General features: G+C 40.7%; 1 protein-coding gene across 4 annotated transcripts in view; it reads left to right on the forward strand.

Annotated features, from left to right (window-relative positions):
* Nucleotides 1-11,667, forward strand: part of LOC117553372 (neuropilin-2-like) — a 112,591-nt gene that overhangs the window by 76,663 nt on the left and 24,261 nt on the right. For all 4 annotated transcript variants that reach the window (XM_034227264.1, XM_034227266.1, XM_034227265.1 and 1 more), the window contains exons 12-13: nt 9,874-9,948; nt 10,882-11,046. In XM_034227264.1, coding sequence (XP_034083155.1) covers nt 9,874-9,948; nt 10,882-11,046 — 240 coding nt within the window. The remainder of the gene's footprint in view (nt 1-9,873; nt 9,949-10,881; nt 11,047-11,667) is intronic.

An 11,667-nucleotide genomic window follows, 5' to 3' on the forward strand; every position in this document is an offset into this window, starting at 1 on the left:
TTTTATCCTGATTAAACCACATTTTTTGTTTCATGTAAAATATGCATGTGCTGATATAGCAACCCTCAGGCGCAACAAAGCAGCAGTGATAACTTAACATAAAAATAATCTTTGCTTTTTTACCAAACTGCTTTAGAGCTTTTACAAGTTATGTATCATGTATGGAAGCAAATGTTTTCTTTGTAACGGAGATGAATGTGCGCTATATGTCCAATCATGCAGACAAATCATGTAATTGCACCGGCCATGGTTTATCCTTCCCGTACACATTGGTTTTCATCGCACCTAACGACATCTCACTCGTGCTATCTGCAGCCATCATCTCCAGGATCGCAGTACGGATCAACCTCTTGGCTATTGCAGGTTCTGTGATTGTCTGCTCGTCTGGCTCTCTATGTCTGCGTGCCAGATGTTTGCCTTCTGGATGTAATCTGTGCACAATAACAGTTCATTCCCACTTTACAGCACAGCAACTGCTCCTGCTGCCATCCCTAAATACCACACACAGTCACACACTAAGATCATTCTACATCTTCGTGGCTTAGAGCAAATAGATTTAGTTGGATTTCACTTTATCTGGTTTTTAATTGTCTGAAGTTAGGATAATAACCCTAAAAAAGTCGTGCAGCCAGAGCCATTTAAGGGCTATATATAAAAACAATAAAACTGAAAAACACATCCGAAAGACAAAGTAGACTTTGTTTCTCTTCTCGCTTGTTTGGTATTTTGTGTGTGTGTTGGGTTGTAACGGGAGATAAAATATTCAACAGAGTGCATCAGCTTCAGTCCACTGAGCACAGCTGTTTACACATAAGTCACCAGCACACAAAGAAGCACACATTTAACTCCAGTGGCCCTCTTCTATAAATTCACACACATACACACGGCTGCAGATAGGAAGTAAGATATAAAGTCATGCAGGCCCTTTTCATCTCCTTTCTACGAGAAGAAATCATATGAGGTTGTTTTCATTTATCCATCTAATACTTTCCATGTATATAAACCAGAAGCATTCAAATGATTCAACCTTGATTCATTCTTTTTACCAAAACAATGCACCCTTAAAGTACCATGCTTTTGGGGGGCTTTCCCTTCCCTGTAGTGTGTTATATAGGTTTTTCTGCATGTAAATGGTCTGCAAAGGCTAAAATCCAAAAGTTCCCTCCCAATGTCTGAAATTGGATACCTTTGTTAACTTCCGTAACATAATGACGCCATTACGTAACACTCATGCCTTATTTGCTAATGCTCCAACACATTCACTTTGATAAGCTAAGGGACGGGACATCTCTAAGTGAATCACAACCGAGCCAGCCAGCTAACCAATCAGAGCAGACTGGGCTCTGGTTTCAGACAGAGGGTGAAAAGAGGTGCTGCAGCACAGGCAGTATGAGAAGAATAAAGACCTTTCTGAACATTTAACCTTGTAAACATGTCACGGTAGAGGCAAAGAATCCAAATAGGAACTTGAAAATTAGCACAATAGCTCATTAAGCCTCCTCACTTTAAAAAACAGGATGGAAGTAGTTTTAACAACCCTGCATGTCCCAGTGCTGCTCGGTGCTGCTCAGGAAGTAAAGGAATTAATGAATCGATAAATAAAGAAAAGGAGACATCCGCGGTGTAGGGAAATCACATGTTCACTGACACACACACACACACACACACACACACACACACACACACACACACACACACACACACACACACACACACACACACACAGACCAGCCCGCAGTGGATGCAGCGATCTTTCCATTATTCAGTAGTTATTTTCAGGCCTCTGTACCCTGACATAAATAACAAATCTGCGCCCATTAAAACCATTTGAGATCATATGAATTACTCCCATATTTAACCATCCATATTGCCAGTCTACTGCTATACATTGTACATCATACATCAGAAGTATTATGGACTGTATGTGTGTGAAGGCAGCATGCTTAACATTCTAGATTATGCATTGTTCAGTAGAGACAAAGCCAATCTGATACCATGCCAATCACAAACCTTGTATCCTCTAAACATCAGCTTTAACAAACTCACAAATTGCTTTTCCATTACGGTATTGCCCCTGTATTGTTTTGTATTTAAAATGAAGTGCATTGACCTCGCTTCGGGGCTGTAAAACAATTTCCCCACACGGGCAATCTCAGCACCCAATTACAATGAAGAAATCCCAAATCACGGATACAGGGTTCTTACAGGGCACACAATAATGCAGTTTAGCATCTCATTATTTGTAGCAAACCCAAAACAGAAACAAAAGCCAGAATATTATTGCACTCATTCTGATCATTCACGCTAGCTTTGGAGGCAACATGTAATTTAGGACTTGTAACCCCCGACTATTGGATGATGAGAGCTGCCAAGCTGCCAGCTTTGTTCAGTTTTAAATGACCGAGCTATCAGAACATCTGCTATGCTCTCATCACTTTCACTCCACACCTAGTTGTTGGCAGGCAGGCAGATAAGTACACACACACACCACCTGTTTGGTATAAACAAAAAGGTTTGTTCGTAGTTGTGTAAATACATGCTTATGTTTTCATCTCCATTGAAAACTGCAGTGTTACTAGGGGAAAATAACAGAGACTGTGAAATACATCGAGAGAAAGGCGGCTTTGTGTCCGCTGTCTCTGAGTTGTTTCCAACAGCTTTGTCTTCATTCTGCTGCTGCTGCTGCTGCTCTTTAGATCATGAATCCTCACTTGTCTCAAAACCTTAAACACTACCAAACATATCCTGACAGAAATGAAGCTTCCTCAAGTCAAGACTCAATCCACAAGTCCAAAAAGAGGTGGCCCGAGTAAGGAATTGAAGATGAGCCATCCACTTAACATGGCTAGCCCAATGGGCTGTTACGATACAGCTGGTGTAATCCTATCCCATGCCTTGTTAAGTTGGGCCAGTTATAGCAAAGGGTTGCAAATTTGACGATCTGGATAACTTGGAGAGATACCTAAAAAAAAAGAGATGGTTGTATGTGACAAATCCTATAGCGGTTTCTTGTTAAATAATACTGAGGTTATAATATAACCAAGAAACTTCCCTGCGTCACCATTTCAGATGCTAATAGTGTTGAATCTGCTCGAAAACACACACACACACACTCACACAAACATCCACATGTCCATCACCATAGTGGCACCCAGAGGTAATGTTGTTTAGAGTTCTTGTTCTATCTAGACATTCTCTAGGTGTTCCGCTGTTTCCAGTTTTCCTGCCAATCCTTCAGGTTTAGCCAAGGAGTGTGTGTCTGTGTGTGTTTCCCTTGTACAACATTGCTGATAGGTTTCACATGTGAGCCGTGGCTCCGGTCCAGATTCTTTTTATGGGATCGGTGGGATGTGTCCTTACTTACTCTTCTCTCTCCTTTGGTCCTCCTTTGCATGTCATGTCTTTCTGCAAAGAAGTATACTATTAAATATAGGCATTTAGTTATGTATTGTTTATTAAGACATACTGTTTATACTAGTATCTCTAATACTATTAAAAGGGCAATCAATGGTTAGCAGTACCAACTCTACCAACCCTTTGACTCCCTCCCCATTAGAAGAATGTAATAATTCCTGTCTCCTGCCAAGGCTCCTGTAACAACCCCACCACCACACACAGATGCACACCTACACTCCTTTTCTTTTACGTCTTCATCCTCCCTTCTCCCCTGACCTCATTACCCCCATGGATTTGTTTCCCTCTCTTCTTTGCCCTCATTTTGCTCACGTTGTTTCTACAGGCCCTTCTTTCTTTCATGTTATCCCTCATCTACCACAGCCTTTTAAACCTGTCACCAGTGTTATCTTTGAAAGCTAAAGTTCTCCCACAGCAGAAAATGTTTCATAACTCCAGAGCCAAACCACCTATCAACTTTTGTACAGTTCCCAAACAGATGATTGTTCTAACCCAAGGAACTTCTGAAGTTTTTTAAAACCATACAGCATACAATCATGCTTTGTTCACTTTAGGAGGACAGTTAAGTGGATGACTTCCCTCTATTCATTTTTTTTAGATAAAAACACATGGAAACACTTTGGATTGGGCATTGGTTCATTGTGTTTGCATATGTGTTTATAAGTGCCTGTGTACGCAGAAATGCTTGTGTTCTTCCAATATAAATAATAAGGGTTTGGCTAGCCACCGTTTTGCAGAATTTCCCAGAAACTGATGCATTTTCTTCTCTATTTCTATCTGACTATTTATGCATCCAACTGTCCATCTATAAATCAACTGTTGGGTCCAATGCCCAAATTCCACTGCATGGTAAAGCTCAATTTGTGATGCTTTCAGTATCAGGTACGTTTCTCAATTTAGATTTAACTATGGTTAGCACCCTATAAATACAGGCGGAAATTGGAAAAAATGTAATATCCATAACTTTTGTCAATAGGAAACCCACATTAAGAATTGCCCTTAAGTGATTTGAATCAAGTCTTGACGTCCTATAGATGGTAATGCGACAATAGATTCTGTTGTTAGATTCTTATACAATTGTGTTGACATTTCTAATTCAAAATTCACACCTATTGAGGCGAGCATTCACTCTCAAACAGTACACAGAATAACCATTTATGTTTCAGCTTGTTCTGATGTTGGTTAGCTTCTGTGTATAATACAAAAGGGATACAATTGCCATTTTACTGGGTCCCCCTTGAAAATGAGATGATATATCTGAAATGTTCCTGATACAAAAGATTTGTAAGTGTTACAATCATTACCCAAAATGTACATAAAGTCTGTCAATCTACCTGTAATTAAAAATGGCCGAAAAGTACTTATTGAGCCTTGGAAACCATCTCCTTGTGAACATATTACTGCTTGGTGAACAAGAAAGCTGTCTTTCTTTTCTTCAGAACAGTTAATGGCATACTTAGCTTAATGGCTTCTGCCACACTTAAACTCATTTCCTTTGTAGCTGACTACTGCTCACTGATGTAGTTTGCCATTCATTGCCGGCAGCCTTTTTTTTATCTTCTCAGTTGTTGTCGTACTTAGCTTCACACTTAAGGCTACAATTGCAGTCACATACCTTGTGGTGCTTTGTTGCACAATGGACTAATGAGCAATTCTGTCTGTAGTTTCCTCATATAAAGAGCTTTTGTGCTTTTAGTGACACAACTGTGTAGCTCACGGCTCGGCTCTTTTTTTAGCCACACTCTAAGCTATTATGGTGGTGATTTAACTACAGTCATGTGTTTGGTGTAATATCACCAATACTAGGTTACAGAAGGTTATTCTCTCTCCACGTCTACCAATCGTCAGAACTTGTGGTCCAGTGCAGCACTTAACGTTTAACCAGATATTATTGGTAGCTCGCTGTACAATGGGCTAATTAGGCAGTTAGTCTCAATAGAGTTTCCTGCTGTAAAGAACTCATTTTCCCACCCACTCATATACTGAAGAGGGAGCCATAATTAGGCTCGCACTTTAAAGCTACGTATAAATTGAAACTGCACTTTTGGTTTTTTAAGTACAGTTGTATGATTTGCCATTCAGATGACTGGCGATTACTTTCATCCAAAAGCATTCTGTTTTCCACCATCACATCTCATTACATTTCAAACCATAACATTTACCAGTCTTATTTTTGGTACTCCATGACTCGATTTTGGCTTTTCCTAGTTTCCTATCAATAAGAATTAATTATCTACTCTTTACCAATGTGTCACTTTTTGTATATCATAAGGTCTTGATAGATTCCCGTATTCAGATACAAATTGGTTTGAGTGATTATACACCTACGGTAGATATGTTATCCAATGATAGCTAGTATTCATTACCTAAAGGTGGAGTTTCCTATTAGAAAAAAAACAGTCAATCACATAGTCATTAAGTAAAGGAAACCCCTTACCACACACACATGCACTATGTCACCAATAATTTGAGCAGGAACAATATTCTCTCTTCCACACACACACCATACCCCACACTGTGTCAGTAGTCATTATTTAGGCTGACAGAGGTAGATTTATACCCAGAGCTCTTTCCATAATTGAACAGTTTTCGTCTCTCTGTTTCCGCCTCGCCCTGCTCAGTCAGCAGCTTCACAAAAATAACAGTGTGTGTGTCTCTGTGTGCATCTGGTAAACAGAACACCTACTGTTTCTCAGTTTGAGGTGTGTGCAGAGAAAGAGATGGGTCGCTGTCATTCAGCTGTGTTTAGGATGACCCATCTGCCAAACCAAAGATGTAAGATTGGTGTTTCCTTGAATCCTTGTGTTTTAAAACACGGATGACTGTTTTGTCATACAAGTTGACGTGTACACACACTCTGGCCCTTGCATATTTCAGTGTTGGCCTTTTCACAAACAGAGATGTATTCTGTTTTAAATAAACTGTAGTCGTGAAAGCATCGTAATCCGGTGTGGCCTAAAACGACCATCCCTAGTACGGTGTGATTTCAGTGAGAACATAATCCAATGTAATTGCTGGAAGTCAACAATAACAATGTTCTCTGATCACAGCATGTCCTATTTAGAAATTGTGGATCAACATATTGTTGAGAACCCGGAGCCTTTACTGGAGGCGTACGTTCTGAACGCTCTCCAAATGTGTTTTGTGGGAGCATCAAAGCAGGATCACTGCCAATATGATCAAGTTAGTGTTTTCTCAGCGCTTTTTGATTACATTGTACACTAACACATTTCTGGCCAATAAGAAAATATTAGAGTTTTTATTTTAGTACTGTGAAATGTAAACAGCACTAATCGAAAAAAAGGACCAAAGTAGCCAAACAGACTTCTAAAAGCACCCATAGTCACATATAGTTCATTACAATTAAAAAGCAAGTTGAAAAAGTTCATACCATAAAATAACTACAGTAGCCACATTTAAAAAGAGTTTAATTATAAAGTTATTTATTCGATGACCTTTACAGTAGCGACTGAGAGAGCCATGATGGATAGAAATGAGAGGGGGTAGGAAGATGATGAAGAGGAAGAGGAGAGGGAGGGACGAAATAACAGTACAGGAGACGACAGACTGAGAGGAAAATTGGATTAGACGGGGTGGGGAGGGGATGGAGTTAGAAACGGGAGGCTGACAGGAGCTGTTGTGTGGTCACTAATTAGGGAAAAGGTGGTGAGAGGTTGAAAGGGTCTTGTTCCCTTCTCCATGTCCTTCTCTTCTCTCTGTTCGTCTCTCCTCCTCATCTCCATTCCTTCCTCTCTCTTCCTTCCATATGGGGGGCTAATTACAGTGGCAAAGGGCACCAAATTAAAACAGCTTAATGTCAGCAGCTGGGAGCTACTTATCCAATGTTGATATCTAAGTCTGTCTGTGTGTGTGTGTGTGTGTGTGTGTGTGTGTGTGTGTGGTGTGTGGTGTGTGTGTGTGTGTGTGTGTGTGTGTGTGTGTGTGTGTGTGTGTGTGTGGTGTGTGTGTGTGTGTGTGTGTGTGTGTGTGTGTGTGTGTGTGTGTGTGTGTGTGTGTGTGTTGGAACGGTGATATGAGACCACTCTGTTTGGGCTTACATTATAATGCCGCATACTTTCACTGTGAGTAGACTGTGTCAACAACTGCATAAAGTTATGCACATACACAATACACATTAGAACTCAGAGCTATTAGCAAAGGCTAGCAAAGGGTAAGAGTTCACGCTAAACAAGATACATGCAGATACCCATAGATATCACCAAGTGAGTCATGGAAACATCTAGAACAACCAAACAAGCAGTAAATAAACGACCCAAATGTACTCAGTTGGCGGTTATAGCAGACATAAAATAACACCAGACAGAGTTACAGCACAGAAGGGAAGCGCTGAAAGGATGAGGGATCGCAGAAAAAAAAAGCAAAAAGAAAGAGATGCAGTCCTAACAAAAAATGATAGAATGATCTGCGGGCAGACAAAAGCAAAAAAGGATGACTGGAAATCAAAATATGCCTCAGGGAGAGCTGACAGAGAGTAAGAGTTATGGGGACAAAATTGCGGTTGTGGTAAAACAGAAACAACAGTAGATAGGGTTTCACAAAAAGTGAGATTGACTTTGCGTGTGTATGTGAAAGAGCCGTGTGTGTGTGTGTGTAGAAAGAGCTTTTTGCGGTGCTGATGGTGGCTTTTCAAAGCAGGACTGAAACTGGTCATATTTATTGTGACAAATGAGAGAGAGGCAGAGGGAGGGGATTTGCAGCACCGAATGACAGATGTAGGGAGGAAAGAGAAATGAAAGACAGAACGTGAAACAAATGGGAGAAAATAAGAGAGAGAAATAACTAATATTCTAAGAATAATTTGGCAAGAGGTTTGCGGCTTCGGAGCCTTGCGCCACACGAGCCAGACAATTTTCTGTTCCCTTACGTCAACATATAGACTTACTGCAATGTGTGTGTGTGAGAGAGAGCTGGTGAAGCATTCAGGGCTGTTTAAGGGACCAACGGTAGAAAACTGCTTATTAAGACCAGAAGGTCTTGGGGTTAGACCGACATACCCCACTGCTGACGTGTGTGTGTGTTTCTGTGTGTGTGTGTGTGTGTGTGTGTGTGTGTGTGTGTGTGTGTGTGTGTGTGTGTGTGTGTGTGTGTGTGTGTGTGTGTGTGTGTGTGTGTGTGTGTGTGTGTGTGTGTGTGTGTGTGTGTGTGTGTGTGTTTGATCTATCATACACTGGTCGCATGCTGCTGTGCACCAAGGTCAGTTCTAGTGCAGCATCTATCATCATAGCGTTGTGGGCGTTTGTGTGTGCCAAGCTGCAGTGGGTAAAGCGGTATGAAACAGTCCTAAGCTGATGCCAGCTCACTCTGGATCACGACAGACTTCACCCTTAATGCACAGTCCTAGAAATCAACGGTGAAGTGTGTACAAACATCATTAGTTACTGTATACAATCATAATCTGGTTTTGCCTTGCTGCTGCACTAACTGGTAGAATCATACCTTTTTCCCAGTGCGGTGAAGCAGCTATAGAACAAATTGTGAATGTTTAGAGCTTGAATTTGGTTATTGAACATCCTTCATTGTCCCAACCACTTACGTGACAGTGTGAGTTGTTACTTGGTGGTTTGGGCACCTGACCTGTCCGATTAGCCAGCATGCTAGTTAGCATGACAAGCCGCAACCTCCAGGTCTGAAGATCAAAGCACATGCAGGAGTGCATTGAGGCTGCATTCTTTCTAATGGCCAGCAGAGGGCAACTTCATTGGAACCAAAATAAGTCAGATTGTATAGAAGTCTATGAGAAAATGACTGAAGTAAATATTTCACTCATGAGTTTATGGTCTTAATCGCTAGTTTTTAACCCTTTTACAATATGTTTTCCATCTATGTAAAAGTTAGTATAAACATTTTATTGACCAAAACATTTCTTGTTTAGCATTTGGTTGTACTTAGCTCTACCCTCTTGTGTTAAAAAATAGTAGTTGACGATGTCAAAATGCCAAAACTCAAGGCTTCCAACCAGTACTCCACAAACCACTATGTGATGTCATGTTGAGTATGTCCAATTGTTATATTTCATTTCATTTCAAACCTTTATTTACCCAGGTGTATCCCATTGAGATCATTGATCTCTTTTTCAAGGGAGACCTGCTCAAGTAGGTTCCACATGAAACATAAAAACATAAACAGAACAACAAAAAGGACATCATACAGCATCATTACAGGGATTACAATTTACAATAACTATATACAGTGTATGGTTGTTAGCTAGTTGTTGTTAGCTAACATGCTGTTAGCTCATGAAGCTGATAGCTGGTGCTGTTGTGGAAATAAAAACTTGTTATAGAGGGCCACTGCAAAGCCCTCTATAACAATGTCAAAACATTCAAACCTGGCGACCATAGAAAAAGCCCACCCAACCTTTGTAAATATTTTCTGCAATGTCATCTCGTTCTGTTTAATTTAATTTATTCAGTTTTAACCTTTTTCTCCTTTTGACAGAAATCACCACTATACCTGACACTGTGACCCCCACCCTGCCCAGAGTGGAACAGACCACTGCTGCAATGAGACCAGGTAAACACGCACACACACACATCCACACACGCACACACTCACACTTAATTCAAGCACTCTCCAGCACAGCTTCTCCACACTCACTCGTCATGCAGATGAATTGCAAGCTCACATGCATTCATTCTGTCTCTGTCTCTCGTCTACACACACTTGCACACACACTTACGCTCTTAAGGTCAAACTCCTGATGTCATCATGCACCATAGGGTCTCCGGGCTTTGAAGTCGGTTGGATTCAAGAGTCCCACAGGAGGCTCTGTTTGAGTGAAAATAAGCTCTCACAGCGAGGATCTTACTTTCTCATACGCAAACACACACACACACACACACACACACATACACACACACACACACACACACACACCACACACACACACACACACACACACACACACACACACACACATGATAATATCATTTCACAGCTATAGGTCAGCAACTCTTGGGCATGGGGTAAAGGTATAGATGTAGTTCTGTTAGTTCATTGTGTGAGAACTAACAGTGACTTTAACTGAATACAGCATCAGGAACATCAAGTGTATTTTACAATGCTCTACTTTCTCTTTCCTTTTTTTTGTCATTTTCAATGTGTTTCCCAAACTACACACACTTCACTGTACTACTTTTCTTCATATCCATTTTCTGTCTACCTTCACTTTGTTTTATATTCTCAGCTGATTCTTCTGTTCCCTAACCCTGCCATTCTCTTGTACTCCAATGTTTGTGTTCAGCCTATTGAGGTGTCATATTGCATGAGCACTATTGCCAAAACATGCAAACACAATGGGAATCTCTCAAGGCACTATCAAAATGGAGAGGGGGTAGACAACAAGAAACTGAGAAAAAGAAACTGCAAAAAGTAAATGATGTTCAAAGCAGATGCACTGGAATATGTCTTAATTCAAAATCTTGTGTGTCTCTTTCCACCCCGCAGCCACCACCCCGTCCCTGTCGGCAGTTTGCGACTTTGAGCAGAGCTTGTGCGGCTGGTCGGCTGATCCCCAGTCAGGTGTGAGCTGGTCCCTGCACACAGCCAGCAGCAGCTCCACTGGACACGGCACACATGGATCCAGGCAGGATCTGGCGCTAGGATCAGACAGTGAGTACCGATTTGTTGGCAATCACACAAAATTGCATTTTATACAAGACACTTGGGTAGTATAACATAGAAGCGTTCTTAGTTTGTTGTTATTTCCACACTGTGTTACTAGAGTTTCAAGTCTGACAGTTCCCAAAATGTGTCATCTTGGAAAAAATGGAGCATGGGAGTTGAGAATGTATGCAGGAAACATGTTTTTTTTATTTCTGTGTCCAGCAATCACAGCCAAATGACATAATGAAAAACATGTACATGTTTCTGTTGTGCTAGCCAGTTAAATGCACGCATGTAAGGGGCATTACACCTATTTTCCCATGAAGTATTACTTTTATAACAGAAATTACCAGAAATATATAGCGTTTTAAAGGTTTAATAGTAAGATATCAAAATGTATTGGCATATGTCACCGACAACACTCTATATAAGTATTAAATATTAGTTTTGTATGCTTTCAAGTATGCACCTATTCTGATCATTATGATCATGTTATCACATTACTCACCATGTTTTCTCAATCAGACACAACTACTAGATCCATCTCTCTGACCTACCAAAAGTATTTCTCTGCCTTTAAGACCTCCACAGTTTTAGAACTAGGGTTGGGTATAGTTTTGATTTCAA

The sequence above is a fragment of the Gymnodraco acuticeps genome, unplaced genomic scaffold (genome assembly GCF_902827175.1).
Source record: "Gymnodraco acuticeps unplaced genomic scaffold, fGymAcu1.1, whole genome shotgun sequence".
NCBI lineage: Eukaryota > Metazoa > Chordata > Actinopteri > Perciformes > Bathydraconidae > Gymnodraco > Gymnodraco acuticeps.